Here is a 20,000-nt window from a genome sequence, read left to right as displayed (position 1 = left end):
ATCATGAAAAGCCCTTATTCCATGTTGGCATGAATTCAACAGTTTGACAAGATCCAATGGATCCAAGGACTACATGAAGCTTTGATATGGTCTTTGTGGTCGCATGCCCTTCTTAGCGCCAACTATTTTAGAGCATGAACTAGGAGCTTTTTTCATGCCAGTGAAGAATTAAAAATTATTACAACTTCCATTCAAGTACTTCATTGGATTTGGTAATCCTGGTGGCATCCATTTCCATATCCCTAAGATATGAAAACACACATACACACATAGGTCCCTACTAATCCTGTTGAATGGCCGTGTAGACACCCATAGACTAGGGATATGGAATTAGATGCCACCAGGATTTCCAAGCTCAATGAAAAGCAAAACATACCCAAAGTGAAAAATGTTTCATGTCATTTAAAGCTGGATTAGCCTCAAGATTTGACCCTCAAGAAACAACAAAAGGGGCTCTAATTCCACCCCACCACCACCACTACCACCACTCTCACCTTGGTATCAGCAGCACCATTCAATAATGAATAGTAGAAAGTAGCTCTGTCTATGATGTCAACATCTTTGGAATTGGTCATTAGAAAATGTAAAAAACTGTCGATTTCTGTAAAAGAAAGAAAAATAGAAAAAAAACATTACATTGAAAATAAAGATTAAAAATAAAACATAATTTGTAAACACAAGAATTAGGTTCAAAAGGTTTATTTATTGAATTTATTAGGTTCAATTCAAGAAAATTCCTACGGGACAACCTGTTGAGGGCTACTGACCAGATCTGTAGATGGTACAAAGTCCCCCACTTGACCTAAGGTAATGTGGTGGTGGGACAATGTAGTTGTTAGAGCCATTTGGGAAAAGAAACTGGCATGGAAGGACTGGAACAACGGTGGTAGCAGGGAACTGTATCAGACCTTTGGAGATATGCTGTGCTTGAGAAGACTCGGCAAGCCAAGCGAGACTGTAGCCATGGTCTATGCCAGTGTCACATAACCGGCCCATTTAAGAATACCGTTCAATCATTGGGCAATATGCTGTGCTTGAGAAAACTTGTTGAGTCAAGTGAAATCATTGTTATGGCTGATGCCAGTACTGCCTGACTGGCACCCATGCTGGTGGCACATAAAAAGCACCATACGAGCATGGTCGATGCCAGTCCCACCGAATTGGCTCCTATGCTGGTGGCACATAAAAAGCACCATTCGAGCATGGTCGATGCCAGTCCCACCGAATTGGCTCCTATGCTGGTGGCACATAAAAAGCACCATACGAGCATGGTCGATGCCAGTCCCACCGAATTGGCTCCTATGCTGGTGGCACATAAAAAGCACCATACGAGCATGGTCGATGCCAGTCCCACCGGATTGGCTCCTATGCTGGTGGTACATAAAAAGCACCATACGAGCATGGTCGATGCCAGTCCCACCGAATTGGCTCCTATGCTGGTGGCACATAAAAAGCACCATTCGAGCATGGTCGATGCCAGTCCCACCGGATTGGCTCCTATGCTGGTGGCACATAAAAAGCACCATTCGAGCATGGTCGATGCCAGTCCCACCGGATTGGCTCCTATGCTGGTGGTACATAAAAAGCACCATACGAGCGTGGTTGATGCAAGTGCCCGCCTGACTGGTCCCATGCCGGTGGCATGTAAAAAGCACCATTCGAGCATGGTTGATGCCAGTACTGCCTGACTGGTCCTCATGCCGGTGGCACATAAAAAGCATTCACTACACTCTTGGAGTGGTTGGCGTTAGGAAGGGCATTCATCTGTAGAAACCTTGCCAGATCAGATTGGGGCCTGGTGCAGCTTCCTAGCTTACCAGTCCTCAGTCAAACCATCCAATCCATGCCAGCATGGAAAGCGGATGTTAAACAATGATGATGATGATGATGAATGCATTCAATTACATATTTGTCCAGACAGTATCTTTAATACAACGTTTAAAATAACAACAATGTGATGGTTCTTCTTTCTTGTGTTTTTTTGCCAATACATGAAGATGCTAACATGTGTGTGTTTGTGTCTGTCTGTCTGTCTGTCCCCAAACCACCACTTGACAACCAGTGTTAGTTTGTTTATGTCCCCATAACCTCAGCAGTTCAACAAAAGGGACCAACACAATACGCACCAGGCATTCACAGCAGTGCTCCAGCATGGTCACAGTGCAATGACTGCAACAAGTGAAAGGTAAAAAAGAAAGACAAAGCCTTACCTGTGAATATAGTCTGTGTGTTGTGATGCAAGAGGATGTTTCTGCACACTTCTAGAACTGCTGTTGCTAACGACCACGACAGTTTGTCATTCACTAACGAATGCAGCACACTGATGTGCAGGAAACGAATGGTTGCCTGCAATATAAATATCAAATCGTAATGTTACATATTTTCCATTAATTAATATCTCATTACGTATCGTAGAGAAGCATCGTTAGACGTCTTTAATGAATTCAAATTGCTACAGCTGTATGTCGTTAAGAAAAGCTTTGCAACCAAGTGGTTTTGGTTTCGGTCCCATTGCTCAGCACCTTGAGCAAGTGACTTCTGTTACAGCCTTACACCAACCAATGTCCTGTGAGTGAATTTGGTAGACAGAAACTATGTGGAAACCTGTCATATATAAATATATATATATATATATATATATATATATATATATATATATATATATATTATATATATTAGCTGCTGCTGCTAATGATGATGATGATGATGGTAATGATGATGATGACAACACTGATAATGATGACATATTTCATCTCTGGTGACTGAAACCAAAAAACAAATCTAAAAAAACTCATCTGTCTAAAAATGATTCGTTTAAACAAAAAAAAATATCACTTTCTTACCAAAGGTGGAATTCTTTCATCATTAGCCGTCATTTTCAGGACATCCAAATAATTGTAAAGTAAATCTTCCGTTATGTTTACCATATCTACAGAGGTTACCATCTTCTGTAATTCTTCCAGTAAATAAAGGTAGACGGAACTGGAGTTATAAGAATGAAATGGAAAGATGAGCAACAAACTTTCAAACAAGTAACAGAATAAACAAACATAAGTTAGATTTTAGTGGGACTAAACACAAAATGGTATAAAGATTTCTCGTGAATAAGGAGAGAGAGACTGTTGTGGCACTCTGTCGCTTACGACGTCGAGGGTTCCAGTTGATCCGATCAACGGAACAGCCTGCTCGTGAAATTAACGTGCAAGTGGCTGAGCACTCCACAGACACGTGTACCCTTAACGTAGTTCTCGGGGAGATTCAGCATGACACAGTGTGACAAGGCTGACCCTTTGAATTACAGGCACGAGAGAAACAGGAAGTAAGAGTGAGAGAAAGTTGTAGTGAAAGAGTACAGCAGGGTTTGCCACCATCCCCTGCCGGAGCCTCGTGGAGCTTTAGGTGTTTTCGCTCAATAAACACTCACAACGCCCGGTCTGGGAATCAAAACCGCAATCCGATGACATCGAGTCCGCTGCCCTAACCACTGGGGCATTGTGCCTCCACAGAGGGAGAGACTGTTGTAGTAGCTGTAGAAGTGACAGAACAAGTGTCCAGAGTTTTGGGGCGTTTTGAGGATTGTTGGATGTTAGTGACAAGTTCCCAAAGTATGAATGAGAAAGTAATCGTAGGGTGCTGATCCAGAATGAAAACCTAGTTAGTGATTGTAAGATATTGGTCAGTGAAGTTTTGTAGTCTAAAATATGTGAACGAAATACTATGTGCTTACATTTTCTTTTATTCTTTGCCATTATCAAGACTGAGAAAACGGGCCAGAGCCTAGGATGTCTAAATCATTTCAAACTATGGCAAATGCTTTAGTAGATCGGAGGAGCAGAAACTGCTTCCAGTGGTTTCTGCTCCTTTTAGGAGAAACAGAGAGGAGACACTAATTGCAATTCATTGTTGAGGGAAGGAATGGCTATCTGTTGGATGGCCAGGTTTTATTTACATTTTTTTTTTTTTTTTTTTTTTGTCTCAGACATGACAACAGCTGTTTGACACAACTTCCCACATCAGCAATGTTTGAATGCCAAAAGTGTGTGCCAGAATGGCTTCATTGTTCTGCACACATCTCAGACAGGAGCAGCTGATAGCACTTCCATACCTGTAGAGTTTATATCAAACCAGCAATGTTCTCCAGTTGCACTGCCAGGCCAGGAATTTCTGGCAGTTGTACATATCTCCCCAGACTGAAAACTTCTCGAATAGAGTTTTACACTGTGAGTGGACATGACTAGGAGAAGTGAACTCCAAAATTAAATGGATCGCCAACAGGCTGGCAACTCATGAGGGATAAATGAAACAAAATCTGCAGATGGAATTATAATCAACCAGGATAAATGGAGTAAGCTTTCAAAGGTGGATACAAAATTTGCAAATTTGCAGAAAAGTGATTTTTTTTTTTTAAGTGAATGAGATATTTATTTACCCATGGACAGACAGTCATGCATAGATAAATGACAAAGCAGTTAATCATATTTTTTATAAACATGCAGTGCTAAATTTTTATTTCTCTTGTTCTGAATGGGTCAGTGATAAATCTCTTCCTGAATAACAAAAACTCAGTTTATCACAAGAAGCATTCCTCAATTTATCTACTTCTAACCATTCTTGAGACATCAATGAACAGAGGTGACATACAATAAGGTGAACTAAATGTACAGTGAATGCACAATGAAATGCCTACAGGGAATTGAAACCCAAAAACCTGTGAATTGAAACCCAAAAACCTGTGAATTGAAACCCAAAAACCTGTGAATTGAAACCCCAATACTATAACCACTTACCTATATTATTTCTACACCTTAGCTGTTGAGGGTAGAGGCTGAAAAACCATGCACAATTACCCATGTAAAAACAACAACAACAATAATAATAATAATGGGTATTATGATTATTATTATGATTATTATTATTATTATTATTATTACTATTATTATTATGAGGGAGGTGGACTGGCATAATCATTAGAGTATTGGACCAAGTGTCATGCTATGTTTGGTTCTTTACATTCTTAGTTCAAATCCAGATGAGGTCAACTTTGCCTTTCTTCCTTCTTGGTTCAAAAAAACAAAGTACCAGCTAAATATTGGGGTTGATGTCATCAACTAACTCACCTTCCTCCAGGCTTCAGGCTCTGTGCCTATCTTACAAACAACAGCAACAACAATCACTTACTTGCCACAAGGGATGACAGGTAAGTAACATTAGGGAGACAAATCACGAAAACAATTAGTGCAAAAAAACAAAATTGAAATGAAATTAAATTAAATATCTCAATAGGAGTAAAACCATATGGAGCCAATCAACAAATCCATAAGATCTCAGATTAACCTTAATGACAAGGGCAAGTGTGCTCTTCCAGTTGTGTTCCATGGCCTACAGCTACATGTTAAGAGTAGGTCCATTTACTTGGGCCATTCTCATTCATCATTCTCACCCACCTTTCAGTAAATATACTGATGGGTAGAACTGCCCACTACATCTTTATAATTCTCCCCAAATGAAACTTGAAGTTGATGAAGGCCTGACCAAAGAGGAAAGTGCTTATCCCTAGTCCAGTCAACCTTGTGAGCAACCTCTCTCACAGTATCCATAAGATAGAGGAGAACTGCTTGCCCTTCCTAGCAAAAAGAAGACAACAGGACAATCCTCATGATGGACTCAATTGATAGACAGATCTGTCATACGCAAGACAGCATATGTTTGACATAGCTCTCCAAATCAGCAACGCTCTGATACTAAGAGTGTGTGCAGAATGGTTTCATTGTTCTACACATGTCTCAGACAGGCCCAACTAACAACAGCATTGCTGTGCTTGAAGAGTTTATCCCAAACCAGCACTGCCAGACCAGGGATTTTTTAAAGATGTACATAGCCCCCCACCACCAAAGTGAAATCCTCTGGAACAGTCTGTTCAGTTTACAAACTGTCCACTAGGAGACACAATGAGTTTCTGTAATAATTGTTCCTAATATATGCTCAAAGCCTTAAATTTAGGGGGGTGGGGGTGGACGTAACTGATTTGACTATAACTCTCCAACCAAGTATTTGACTGGGTGGGATTTGAACTGTGAAGATAGACACTTGATAATGGTTTCTAATACAGGCTAATGGCTAAAAATTTGGGGAGAGGTTAGTAAATTAAATCTACCCAACTACTTGACTGGTATTTTACTTTGTCTGCCCCAGAATGATCAAAAGAAAAGCTGACCTCAGCAGAATTTGAACTCAGCAAGTATAGGACTAGAACAAATATCACAAGACATTTTGCCTGATACACAATGATTCTTCCAACAGACTGATTGCTTTAAAGGGATAATAATAATAATAATAATAATAATAATAATAATAATAATAATAATAATAATAATAACCTACAAAGAACTACCAGGCCAACACCCAAGATCAATGCCTACCTACAAAGAACTACCAGGCCAACATATTAAAGAACGGCAGCTCCCCATTATGTCGTATATGCCAACAACAAAATGAGACCATCGATCATGTTGTCTCCATGTGCAGTCTGCTTGCGCCTACAGAGTATCTCAACAGGCATGATAGAGCTGCACAATATATTCACTGGGTAATATGCAAAAACCTGGACTTGCCCCATGATAAAAACTGGTGGGAACACAAACCACCCCCAGTACTTGAAAATGATCACATTGCACTCCTCTGGAACTTCACCATTCAAACTGACAGAAAGATAGACGCAAATAGGCCAGACATCATACTGAAAGACTTCAGACAAAAATCATGCCTCCTCATTGATATGACTGTCCCAATTGATATAAACGTATCTGTCAAGACCTACCAAAAACTGAGCAAATATAAAGATCTTGAAATAGAAATTAGCAAAATGTGGAATCTGAAGACGAAAACAATACCTATTGTCATAGGTGCCCTGGGAATGACAGCGAAACGGGCTGATTACTACCTAGCTCAGATACCAGGAAACCCCAAAATGGCTGAAGTCCAAAAGATAGTGCTCATGGGAACTGCCCATATCCTACGTAAAATACTGTCTATGTGATCTCAAATTTTAAAGCAAACATAATTTTCTTATGGTTTCTTAAACATTCACTTGAACAAAACTGTACAAATCCAAATATATGGTACCCTAGGCATAACACCTACATGAACTTCTAACTTGTTGTCTCTTGAGGTCTCTGGGTGAGACTTGGATCCAACTTGTACAAATGCAAAACAAAAGTCAAACATAAAATAATAATAATAATAACAATAATAATAATAATAATAATAATAATAATGGTAACAACCACCATCAAGCTCTCATTACACAAAAATGTCCCAGAAAACCAACAAGAGACATAAGAAAAGTCAGAGTATATAATAATAACAATAAGAATGAAAACAATATGATGATGATGTTGATGATAACGATGATGATGATGATGATGATGATGATGATGATGATGATTAGTCCCAGGCCAATCAAAGGGTATAGCTGTGACCATCCAATTTTACCAGGTCAAACACATTTGGGATTACATTATGGGTATGATTTGAAGGAGAACTGGTGGTGGTGGTGGTGGTGGTGGAGGTGGTAGTGGGGGAATATATGGAAGGAGTGATGCTGATAATGGTGGTGGTGGCGGTGACAATGATGATGATGAGGATGCCTGACAATGGTGATGATAGTAGTGGATGGTAGCAGCAATGTATATACATTATGTGTGTGTGTGTGTGTGTGTGTGTGTGTGTGTGTGGAATGAAGTGGACATACTGTAAGTTCTACTCACCTGTCTGGTACATCTTTCTCAACTTGCATGAGGAAGTCCAGAGTGTAAGGAATAAATTTGGAGTTTGAACACACCAATTCCAGCATTAGGCTATTGAAAGAAATACACAGATCAATCAATCAATCACTCAATTAATCCATTAATCAGCATAAAAGTTTCAAAATCATTGATGTTCATTCAAGAGAAAGGCCACCAAGTTAGGCTGATATAGTTTAATATATATGGATGGCTTCTTTACAGTTTCTACAGTGTCTATTAATTTCACTCACAAGACATTGACCCCCAGTTCTAAAGTAAAAGACATTTGCCCACATTGGCATACAGCAGGAACAAATCTAAAACCACATGGTTGCAAAGTGAACTTTTTAATCATGCCTGTGCCAAGAACCATGCTTTTACACATGCCTTCTCCCCCCCCCCACTCACACACACACATGCATGCATGTACAAACACACACATGCATACTTGTGTGCATGCATGCACACACATGCATGTATATATGCATGCATATGCACACGCACATGCATGCGTGAATGCACACCTGCATGCACAAACATGCATGTACACACACACACACACACACACACACAAACACACACATGCATGCATGAATGCACACCTGCACACACACTCACACACACACACACACACACACATCCTGTCTGCTTCACACTAGTGAGGCTGAACAGAATATACCAGTGATTCTATTGCAGTGGACTGATGTGATTTCGGAAAGAAAGAACTGGCTTACTTTTGAATATTAGTTCCAAGTTTAGAGGTGTGATGTCGACAGTAAAAATGAAATAGGGCACAGTACAAGGATACAGCAGCATGGGGATCATCTGTGGATTGGGCTAACTTTTTCATTGACTGGAGGTTGTTCAGTAGGAAGCTGTTGTCTGGAAGTAATAATAACAATAATAATAATAATAATAATAATACATTGGAAGCTATGCCAACACTATGGAATAACAACAGAAAAAGCTGGTAGAGGCACACGCCTGAAAAGGTCACAGAAAATGAGAAAGCAACCATACTCTGGGATATGCCAATACACACAGAGAAATTAAAGTCAATATGCTGGATATAGTTGTCAGAGATCGGCAAGAAAAAAATGATCGATGTATCAATACCAACAGATGATAATGTTTCTCTAAAAGAAACAGAGAAACTTTCAAAATACAAAGATCTGGAAATAGAGATAACTCGAATGTGGAGGCTAAAAACAGAAACAATTCCTATCATAGTAGGCGCATTAGGTATAATAAAAAAAAAAATTTAGACAAATACATAACAAAACACCAAGACATACAAATATATATAACATACAGAAAATTGCACTACTGGGCACTGCACATGTCCTACATAAAACACTTTCAATACAGCAAAAATAAGAGCACCACAACAAACCACAGCACATACCCAAAGCACACAGGGCTGTGCTCGGTAGTGCAGTGAAAGCATGTGATAAAAATAAGAAGACTACTGAATAATAATAATAATAATAATAATAATAATGATAGGCGCAGGAGTGACTGTGTGGTAGGTAGCTTGCTTACCAACCACATGGTTCCGGGTTCAGTCCTACTGTGTGGCACCTTGGGCAAGTGTCTTCTACTATAGCCTCAGGCCAACCAAAGCCTTGCGAGTGGATTTGGTAGACGGAAACTGAAAGAAGCCCGTCGTATATATGTATATATATGTGTGTGTGTGTTTGTATATGTTTGTGTGTCTGTGTTTGTCCCACCAACATCGCTTGACAAAACCGATGGTGGTGTGTTTACATCCCCATAACTTAGCAGTTTGGCAAAAGAGACCGATAGAATAAGTACTAGGCTTACAAAGAATAAGTCCTGGGGTCGATTTGCTCGACTAAAGGCGGTGCTCCAGCATGGCCGCAGCCAAATGACTGAAACAAGTAAAAGAGTAAAAGAGAATAATAATAATAATAATAATAATAATAATAATAATTGGAAACTAGACAGGAGCAGAAACCAGAGAGTGGTGGAGTCAGAGATGTGCAAAATCCCCAGCCATCAACATCACATCATCAAACCAACACAGCATTCTCTCTTGCACATCAGCATTATTATCATCATTCAATGTCTGCTTTCTATGCTGGCATGGGTTGGACGGTATGACTGAGTACTGGCAAGCCAGGAGGCTGCACCAGGCTCCAATTTGATCTAGTAAGGTTTCTACAGCTGGATGCTCTTCCTAACGCCAACCACTCTAAGAGTGTAGTGGGTGCTTTTTATTTGCCAAATGGTGTTTATTATGTGCCACTCTTCTCTTAATATAATTATATAGTTAAAATTACAAATAATAAAAAATCTTTTCTTACCAGAATCTAAAGCAGGAGGAAGACATTTATTAAGTATAAGCACTTTTTTGAGTTGAATTGAAATATCATCAAAAGCTGTTGGATTGAGGTCTGCGATCTGTTTTGAAGCTATGACAGGAACAGAATTCATCACAGAATATTTGCATTGTTCTCTCTGTAATCATCAAAATCAAAAAAAAAATAACAAGGTCCATTATTGCATGATCGAAATAAAATTGTGGAGAAACCTGTAAGTTTTGTTACATTTGGTTAAGTGGTTAGAGTGTTGAACTGATGATCATAAGGTTGTGGGTTTGATTCCTGTCCAGGCATTGTGTTGTGTCATTGATCAAGGCATATCATTTCACATTGCTTCATCTACTAAACTAAAAATGAGTACAGACCAATTTCTAGTACAGTTTTCTCTCTCTCTCACCAACTCTCTCTCTCTCTCTCCAACTTTCTCTCTCTCTCTCTCTCTTTGTCATCAGAGAACTATGATCTACCATGTCCATGGATACTATGGCTTGTACTGTAATTACAGACCATGATCATAAGAATCATGTGATTTGTGGAAATACGCATAGCAAAGCATTAAAAACATTTATAAATTCCATCCATGGATATTATTATTATTATTACTATTATATATATATATATATATATATATATATATATATATAGATAGATAGATAGATAGATAGATATAGATATATATCTGCACACACTCATTAAACAGACAAACTGAAGACATATATAAAAGGAACATACCTCGTTATATTCAATATAATCAGCCAAGCACGACAACATCAGATGCCGATGTAATACACTATGAGCAGGATGCAAGGATGCCATAACAAAACGTTTATGAAGAAGAACCTCTTCAGAATTCAACAAGATTTGGCGGGGAAATTCCATCTGGAAACAGAAACAGTTTAAGTGACATTTACCCAAATTCTATTTAACCAAGTTCTATTGTGCTGATTGAATTTCACAGTTACACCTGCACAACAGCCTAGGCTACAATCTAAAGGAAGTCTACTTCAATGATTTGTAAAGACCAAAGTAATAGTTATTAAATCTCACTCAAATGAAGTCATCATCATCATCATCATCGTTTAACGTCCGCTTTCCATGCTAGCATGGGTTGGAGGATTTGACTGAGGACTGGTGAACCAGATGGCTACACCAGGCTCCGATCTGATCTGGCAGAGTTTCTACAGCTGGATGCCCTTCCTAACGCCAACCACTCTGAGAGTGTAGTGGATGCTTTTACGTGCCACCAGCACAAAGGCCAGTCAGGCGGTACTGGCAACGGCCACGCTCAAAATGGTGTATTTTACATGTCACCTGCACAAGGGCCAGTCCAGCGGTACTGGTAACGAACTCACTCGAATGTCTTTTCACGTGCCACCGGCACAAGTGCCAGGAAGGCGACGTTGGTAATGTAATAGTAGTTAAATCTACCCTCAAATTATGATGATGTATCTGTTTACTCTCAGAATGATCTGACAGATTTGAATGCAAATATCTGATTAAAGGTGTCTTTGTCATCAAAGAACATTTTTTTCTTTAGACAATGTAACACAAATGGATTCATTGTGCCTCGTACAACAAGGTCGAACCTGAAGTCACATGGCTGTAAAGCTAACTCTGTAACCATACACCCATGCCTGCACCCATACACCCATCCCAGCACCCATACAGTTAAAGCTGTACTCATGCCGCCATGCTTGCACCAGTCTTACACGGTCATATGGTTCAAGTCTTGCTATAGCTATTGTGTTGTGTCCATTGAGTAAAACATTCAACTCTGATCTGGTATGCCTGACAAGTGTTAAACAGGTTTCACTCTCAATGTCATGGTTGAGTGGTTAGTTGTAGGGAAAACACACGGCTACAAAAAGCACATATTGCTTTAACAAAAAGACAGTGCAACTCTCATTCATACAAGCATGGAAGAAAAAAAAAATAATAATAATATATGAATGAACTAGGAAATAGCAAGAATAGAAAACAAAATTTGAATGAATGAACTGGAAGATAACACAACGTCAATCAATGTTATTGGAGCATTTTCTGAAAGTAATTAATATGGTGTAATATTTATAGGTACATCCAACGAAATCTACTTCGGTCTTTTGTGATAAAAAGAAAAGAAACTATTGATCAGTCTTTTGAATTGTATAAAGATAATTTAATTTCTTTCTACAAAAGGCACAAGGCCTGAAATTTGAGGGGGTGGGTGCAGTTGATTACATCGCTCCCCCTCCCCCTTCCAGTGCTCAACCGGAACTTATTTTGTTGACCCCACGAAAAGGATAAAAGGCAAAGTCAACCTTGGCATAATTTGATCTCAGAACATATAACCAGAAGAACTGCCATGATGATGATGATGGAAACAGTAAATCTATTGATTGTTATTACTATCTATATATTTACATATATTAGCCATGTTTGACTGCTAAATCTACAAGTATTTTCTTCATTCTCTCTCTGTTTCTTTCTCCTTAATTCTTTCTGTTGAAGAGTGTAGGCTCGAAACGTAAAAGACTTTTTCATTTTCCCAAGCGTCAAACTAATACACTTGCTTTTTGTTCATACACCTGTCTTTGTCTTTTGTTTTTCTATAAATTTCAACAACATATGTTTATATATATTTATATATATATATTAACACAGCAAGTTCATAAGAGAGATGTTATATCAAGACAAGTACTGTGGTAACTGGCTATCAACAGTGTATATACATTCAGTATGATACATAGATGGCTATTTTAATACTGCTTTAAGTATATATACCAGATTTATAGCTTAGGTTTTCTTTTGTTTTTGAAAGAGAGAGAGAAAGAGACAGAAAGGGTTTTTTTTTTTGCTTTTTAAGTGAAACATACAAACCTTTAAATAGACAACCATCAAAAATAAACTTGCATCAAATGTTGACGTGTACTGGAGAGCTAGAGACTTAAAAATCTGGAAAAATAAATAAACGAAACATGTAAGAATCCCTGCATCATATGAACACAGAGGAAAAAAAGATATACATCAATATCTAAAAATATAGCTGTGTGGTAAGGAGCTTGCTTACCTACCACATGGTTCTGGGTTCAGTCCCACTGTGTGGCACCTTGGGCAAGTGTCTTCTACTATAGCCTCAGGTCGACCAAAGCCATGTGAGTGGATTTGGTAGATGGAAACTGAAAGAAGCCCGTCGTATATATGTATATATATGTATGTGTGTGTATATGTGTGTGTGTCTGTGTCTGTTCCCCCAACATCGCTTGACAAACGATGGTGGTGTGTTTACGTCCCCGTAACTTAGCGGTTTGACAAAAGAAACCGATAGAATAAGTACTTGGCTTACAAAGAACAAGTCCTGGGGTCGATATGCTCGACTAAAGGCGGTGCTCCAGCATGGCCACAGTCAAATGACTGAAACAAGTAAAAGGGAGTAAAAGAGTAAAGAGTATATTTCTCCTCAAAATAACAAAAACCCTTCTGTTCTTCAATTTGTGGCGGAGTAGGTTTAAATCCAGGGAAGGTAATTGCTGGTTGAAGGGAGATGAGTCTTATTTCAATTTGATTTATCTTTCTCGTACCAGTTGATCTGTTGAGATGATTGATGCCTTTCACGTACAATATCTTCATGTTCCGTTGAGAAAAAAGAAATCCTCTGAATATACTTACCACAACAAATTTCATTTACAATTAACCCTTTAGCATTCAAACCAGCCATATCCGGCCAAAATATTTAAACTGTTTTATACAGAAACTGACCAGATCTGGTCTCTCACCTCAGCCCTACCATGTCATTCTAAAACTAAAAAAATCACATCACTGAAATCTCTAAACTACAAGATAATGCATGATTAATTCAAAGCAATATAAACAAACAAACATCACATTTGAGAGAATAATCCAAACACTAAAGGGTTAAAGAAAGCTGCAGGAAGAGTATGATGGAACATATTTGCCAAATAATACAGTAGAAAGTAAGTTTATAGACATGACAGTTTATAGTTTAGATAAAGTTTACATTTATAGTTTAGGGTTGGTTTCAGCAGTCGGTAAACGCAATATTTCAGGATGATAATGCACCAATTCACACAGCTAAAGTTGTTACTGAATGGTACGAGGAACATTCTAGTGAAGTTGAACATCTTATCTGACCACCACTGTCCCCAGATCTCAAAATAATTGAACATTTATGGAGCATTTTAGAAAAACAAGTAAGGAGTCAATATCCTCCACCAGCATCACTACAAGAACTGGAGACTGTTTCCGCTAAAGAATGGACAAAAAATTAGCATATCTAAATAAATAACACATCTCTGGAGTTAATTAATTAAAGTATAATGGTTTACTAAGAATGGTAATGGATCAATAAATAAACAACAAAAAGAAAGAGAGAAAATAATGAGCTCTACCCCCAAACCCCACCAGTATAAAGGGAGGAGGTGAACTTACAGAGGGCGGAGTTTCCCAGTCAGACTTCACAATAGTTACAATGGTGTCTATTAATGTCCACAAACATGCTGGAGTGAAAGGTATGTAGTTATCCATGACTAGAGACACAAACTGCTTCACCTCCATGTTCAACAACGATTGTTCATCAGGACTTGGAGGCTGCATTGAAATATGACAGAAAAGAAAATATGTTTTAATGCCAGAAAAGTGTTATGAATACAGTAAAGTAGATTATAATTTGAACTCTTAAGAATTAATAAACTTTCAAAAGAATGAGAAATAATTCTATTTTTGGAATAGAGAATCTTGAAGCACATGAAACTATGAATAACAGCGTGTATGTATTGAGTTGAAAAATCTTTTGGGGTAGAAAAAGTCAAAGGCTTTCCATCCAAAATGGTTTTTCAACCCAATATTTACAGGTCGTCATTTATAGTTTCACATGCTTCAAGATTCACTGTTCCAAATAATACTTAATTAAGAGAAGAAATAATGAAAGGATAATTAACCTCATCAGTTGAGTGTCTTGAATGTTTAGTTTCCTTTGATTCGAACACATTTTGTCTGAAATAAAGCAAAGGGTATAAAATAATAATAATGATAACAATAATGATGATAATAATGATGATGACATTTCTTTCTAGAGAATGAAAGACAAAGTTATCTTTGGTGAGATTTGAACCCAAAATGTAAAGAGTCAATATGAATATTACCAAGCAGTTTTTTTTTTTCTGCTGTTCTAACAATTCTGCCAACTTAACACCTTAATAACAACAAGTAATAATAATAATAATAATAATAATAATAATAATAATAATAATAATAATAATAATAATAATAATAATCCTTTCTACTAAAGGCACAAGGCCTGAAATTTGTGAGGAGGGGACAAGTCGATTACATCGACCACAGTGTTGAACTTTCTAATGATTCTGCCAATCCACTGCCTTATTAACAACAACAATAATAAAATTATAACATTTTTTTGCTTTGGTTCTGGGTTCAATTCTACTGCGTAGCACATTGGGAAAGTCTCTTCTACTATAACCTTGGGCCAACCAAAGCCTTGTGAGTAGATTTGATAAATGGAAACTGAAAGGAGCTTTTTGCGTGTGTGTGTGTGTGTGTGTGTGTATCTATGTGTGTGTGTGTGTGTGTATCTATGTGTGTGTGTGTGTGAGTCTTTGCCTTCATGTTCATCCCTGCCACCATCATTTGACAATAGACGTTACTTTGTTTATGTCCCCCTTAACTTTAAAGTACCAGACTTTAAAGAATAACTACTAGCACTGATTCGTTCTAACTAAACCCTTCAAGGTGGTGCCCCAGCATGGCCGCAGTCCAATGACTGAAACAAGTAAAAGATAAAAGATAAAAAAAAAACAATAAACCATAGTTACTTTGTTGTGATGTGGTGAATTATCCGTGACAGAAGGCAAACAATATCTTGATACATATAAGTTGACTCCAGCTGGGCTGTTTTCAAGATCGGGGTTAAATATTTCTTCAAAAGTCCCTGGGAAACAAATATAAACAAAGCAAAATAAATCCACAATCTTTGGTAATCTCGTTCTCAATATCTCACCAGATTTGCTTTAAATGAGTTAATTTTTGTTTTCAATGAGTTAACCCTTTGGTGTTTGGTGAAGAAATTTGGTTCCTAACCACATGGATTTGGGTTCAGTCCCACTGTACAATACCTTGGGTAGAGTGTCTTTTTCTACAGCCTCAAATCAATTCAACCCAACCCAAACTTTGTGAGTGGATTTAGAAGATTTTAAACTACTTTTTATTTGGGTTAGAAACAACAGCAACTCTCCAACTTTATTTTTTTCTAAAACTTCCTGCATTGTTAGAAGCTTTCCTCATTTCATCTTTTTTTTCCTTTTATACATACACATATATACATATATATATGTATATATATATATATATATATATATATATATATATATATATATATATATATATATAACTGGCCCTCGTGCTGGTGGCACATAAAAAGCACCCACTACACTACACTCTCAGAGTGGTTGGCGTTAGGAAGGACATCCAGCTGTAGAAACTCAGATTGGAGCCTGGTGCAGCCTCTGGCTCACCAGTCCTCAGTCAAACCGTCCAACCCATGCCAGCATGGAAAGCGGACGTTAAACGATGATGATATGACCTCCAGATAAGGTAGACCAATTGGCTGGTAGCAATTCATGAGAAGGGAAGATAATCTCAAGATTCTGCAAAAGTGATGAAATGCCAATAAAGAAAAGACAACCTGATTGTCTGGAGGCAAGAGGGAAGCTGTGGGTGTGGGTTTCTGCCCCAAAAAAGTCATCGTTGTCTCAGAGTACAGCAACTGACCTAATTTGTATCCAGCAGAACAAGACAATTAGACATATACAAAAAAAGAATAGAAGATGTTTATGACCTGTATGTAAGTGCATGCACATGTGTGTGTGAGTGTGCCTGCGTGTGCATGTTGTAATTATGTGTGCAGAGTGTTTATTTTCACATGTCATTGCATTGGCAACACCTGTGCAATGATAATGTTATGCTTACGCCTTCCGTAAACACTACAGCCAACAGCTCAGCAGTTTCGTTAGTTTTAATGCATGAATGACAGCAACATAGAAATAACTTCCTTGGAAACCATTTAAGAGTCAACAACTGGAAGAGCATCCAGCATGGATGCAAAAAAGCAATGAGCATGATAATGCAAGGTAGGGATAAATGGATAACGAATTGAGAAGATCCCTAAACATTGGAAGGAAATGAATTGAGTACAATCGGTTGCAGGGATAATGTTAATTTGTATCAAAGACACATTTGGAAGTGGAATTCGAAGAAAAAAAAATCATCTAGAAAGTATATGGAATTGTGTTTGGAATACTTACAGGGCAAAAACATTCCATTTCTTCCAAACAGCAGCAAGCTATACCCCGAAGCTGTAGATTACTGGTATCATCTACTTTCTTCACAAGAGGCAACAGTAAATCTATCAGCATACCACAGATATGCAAGTCATTTTTCTGGAAATGGAAATTTTGAAGAAGAATGAATAAATAAATAAATAAATAGGTTTTTGCAAAGTCTCATGAGAAATATTACGGTGAAACTAAAGACAAGAAACAAGTGGGAACAGTATTTGATGTGCTTGGGTAAGTGTCTCTTCTACTAGAGCCCCAGCTTAACCAAAGCCTTGTGAGTGGATTTGGCAGATGGAAGCTAAAACAGTTTAATAGAATACTCTTTTACTTGGGTGTTCTTTACGTGCCACCAGCATGTGTGCCATTGACCTGACACCGACATCAGCCACGGCTAAGGTCCCACTTGGCTTCACAGGTCTACAACGTTATGTCAGAAAATGCTTAACAAAGTTTTTCCATACACCATCGTCCAGTGATGTTTCCTGAGGTCATGAGGTTATTCAAGCCTTTCAACATCAGATACCCACACATCCTCACCTTCTCAGTGACCCAGAGGTGTCCAGTTAGCACTACTCCTTCCAGGGCTGGCTACCTCTGACTCACATCCACTTTGAGGCAACCTCTACAGCCTCCACAGTCAACTTGATGACCTTTTGCCAACTGGCCCCACCCCAACCCTGTCAATTACATTCGTGACAAGGAGAAAAAAACTGCTAGTTTAATGATTTTTTTTTTTTTTGGTTACGAAATGTAAGGGAGATAACTCTAAAATTTATATTAACTTTCTAAAAATAAAATTTTAAAAAGAATATTTTTATTCAAATTTTTCTTCTTTTCATTTTCTTTTTCTATTTCATTTAGTAATTGATAAACAAGTATGAGCTTCCTAGCTTCAGTAATTTCTGATATAACAAACAAGACGTTTAGGAAACTGATCAAGCAAAGTAACAAAAAAATGGAAAGGCATGGTTGCATATATCTGATGGAAGGAAGAATGTTAGTTGCAAACAACAAAGAGATTATTGATAGAACAAATGCTTTGAGATATTATTTCCAAAGTGCTGAGTGTTGTCCGTTTTGGTGAAAAATTGCAAGTCAGAATATAATTTGTATGTTAGTTGTGTGTCCCCATCAATGATCTCAGTGCTTGCATAAAACAACAGACGATTCTACCAATCACCATCATCATCCATCAGCAGCAATCATCATTGTCATTAATCATGATGATCATCATCATCATCGTCTTTGTCATCATCATCATCAATGTCACAAGGTCAGCAATTTTAGGGGAAGGAGATTTGCCAATCACATCAACACCAGTACATGAATGTATTTTATTATATTGAGTCTTGAAAGGTAAAAGTGACTCTGGTAGGATTTGAACTCAAAATATAAAGAGTTAGAAACAATTTTTATTAAGCACAAGGGCTGACAAACAGGCAATACATACCACCAGGTTAAACTGCAGCGTTAAGGATGTTGCTGTTATGATAAGCTGTGAAAGAAAACTGGATTTGGGAACTTGATTAAGATATTGACTGCAGATATCCACCAAAGACGTGATAATTTGATCCACACTGGAATACGAGACAGAAAGAGAGAGAGAAAGAGAGATTGATATCAAACTGTGTAAATTTCAATTTTATGATGTTACATAACACTACAGAGAGGCTTGATAAGTTAAGCTGTCCACTTGAACACAGGTGAATGATTAATCCTCATTATCGTTTATTAAGCTCTACCTTCTCATGCTTGCATGAGGTAGACAAGGTTTATTGAGGCTGATTTTCTATGGCTAGATGCTCTTTCAGTCACCAAGCCTCACCTGTTTCCATGCAAGATGATGTTTTCTCATGGGCTGGACATATTTTCACAAAAGATAATGTCACTGCTTGTATAACAGTGACACCTCTTTACAACTACTGTGCAATGTCAAAACAAGGACACGCACACACAAGCACATGTATACACACACACACACACACATATGATTGGCTTCTTTCAGTTTCCATCTACCAAATCCACACAAAAGGCTTTGGTCAGCATGGAGCTGTAGTAGAAGACACTTGTCCAAAAGTGCCACACAATGGGATTGAACTGGAAGCCATGTGACTGGGAAGTAAATGATTAAATACTGACATACAGAAATTAATTCTAAAATTTTCTAAACAAAAAAAAACGTTTCACCTGGATAATTCCAATCCAAGTCCTCCATATTCTTGAAGTAAAGTTAGCAACTGTATTTTCTCTTTTTCATCCACATTATCTTCATATAAAATCTAAGACAGAAACAAAAATTGAATTTAAAATTTAAAAAAAAGAAAACATGAAAAAACTAAAATCTGGGGATCATAAAGACATACAAACAAGATATAATCAACATTTCTGACAATAATTTTCATGAAGTTGGAAAATCTTTGCTAAATTCTTCATGAACTTTGCCTTTCATCCTTTCAGGGTTGATATAATAAGTAGTGAAGGTGCAATGGCCCAGTGGTTAGGGCAGCGGACTCACAGTCATA

General features: G+C 37.8%; 1 protein-coding gene across 1 annotated transcript in view; it reads right to left on the bottom strand.

Annotated features, from left to right (window-relative positions):
• Positions 1-20,000, bottom strand: part of LOC106876765 (AP-5 complex subunit beta-1) — a 46,613-nt gene that overhangs the window by 22,002 nt on the left and 4,611 nt on the right. The window contains exons 2-15 of the mRNA XM_089360809.1: positions 19,666-19,757; positions 18,929-19,055; positions 17,446-17,580; positions 15,958-16,073; positions 15,067-15,121; positions 14,558-14,716; positions 12,989-13,063; positions 10,862-11,008; positions 10,112-10,265; positions 8,519-8,666; positions 7,767-7,856; positions 2,844-2,982; positions 2,211-2,346; positions 495-601 (exon numbers count right to left, since the gene is read on the bottom strand). Coding sequence (XP_089216935.1) covers positions 495-601; positions 2,211-2,346; positions 2,844-2,982; positions 7,767-7,856; positions 8,519-8,666; positions 10,112-10,265; positions 10,862-11,008; positions 12,989-13,063; positions 14,558-14,716; positions 15,067-15,121; positions 15,958-16,073; positions 17,446-17,580; positions 18,929-19,055; positions 19,666-19,757 — 1,680 coding nt within the window. The remainder of the gene's footprint in view (positions 1-494; positions 602-2,210; positions 2,347-2,843; positions 2,983-7,766; positions 7,857-8,518; positions 8,667-10,111; positions 10,266-10,861; positions 11,009-12,988; positions 13,064-14,557; positions 14,717-15,066; positions 15,122-15,957; positions 16,074-17,445; positions 17,581-18,928; positions 19,056-19,665; positions 19,758-20,000) is intronic.

The sequence above is a fragment of the Octopus bimaculoides genome, chromosome 12 (assembly GCF_046866305.1).
Source record: "Octopus bimaculoides isolate indiv1 chromosome 12, ASM4686630v1, whole genome shotgun sequence".
Taxonomy (NCBI): Eukaryota; Metazoa; Mollusca; class Cephalopoda; order Octopoda; family Octopodidae; genus Octopus; species Octopus bimaculoides.
Note: the sequence above shows the minus strand (reverse complement) of the source record. Positions and strands in the feature narration are given on the sequence as shown.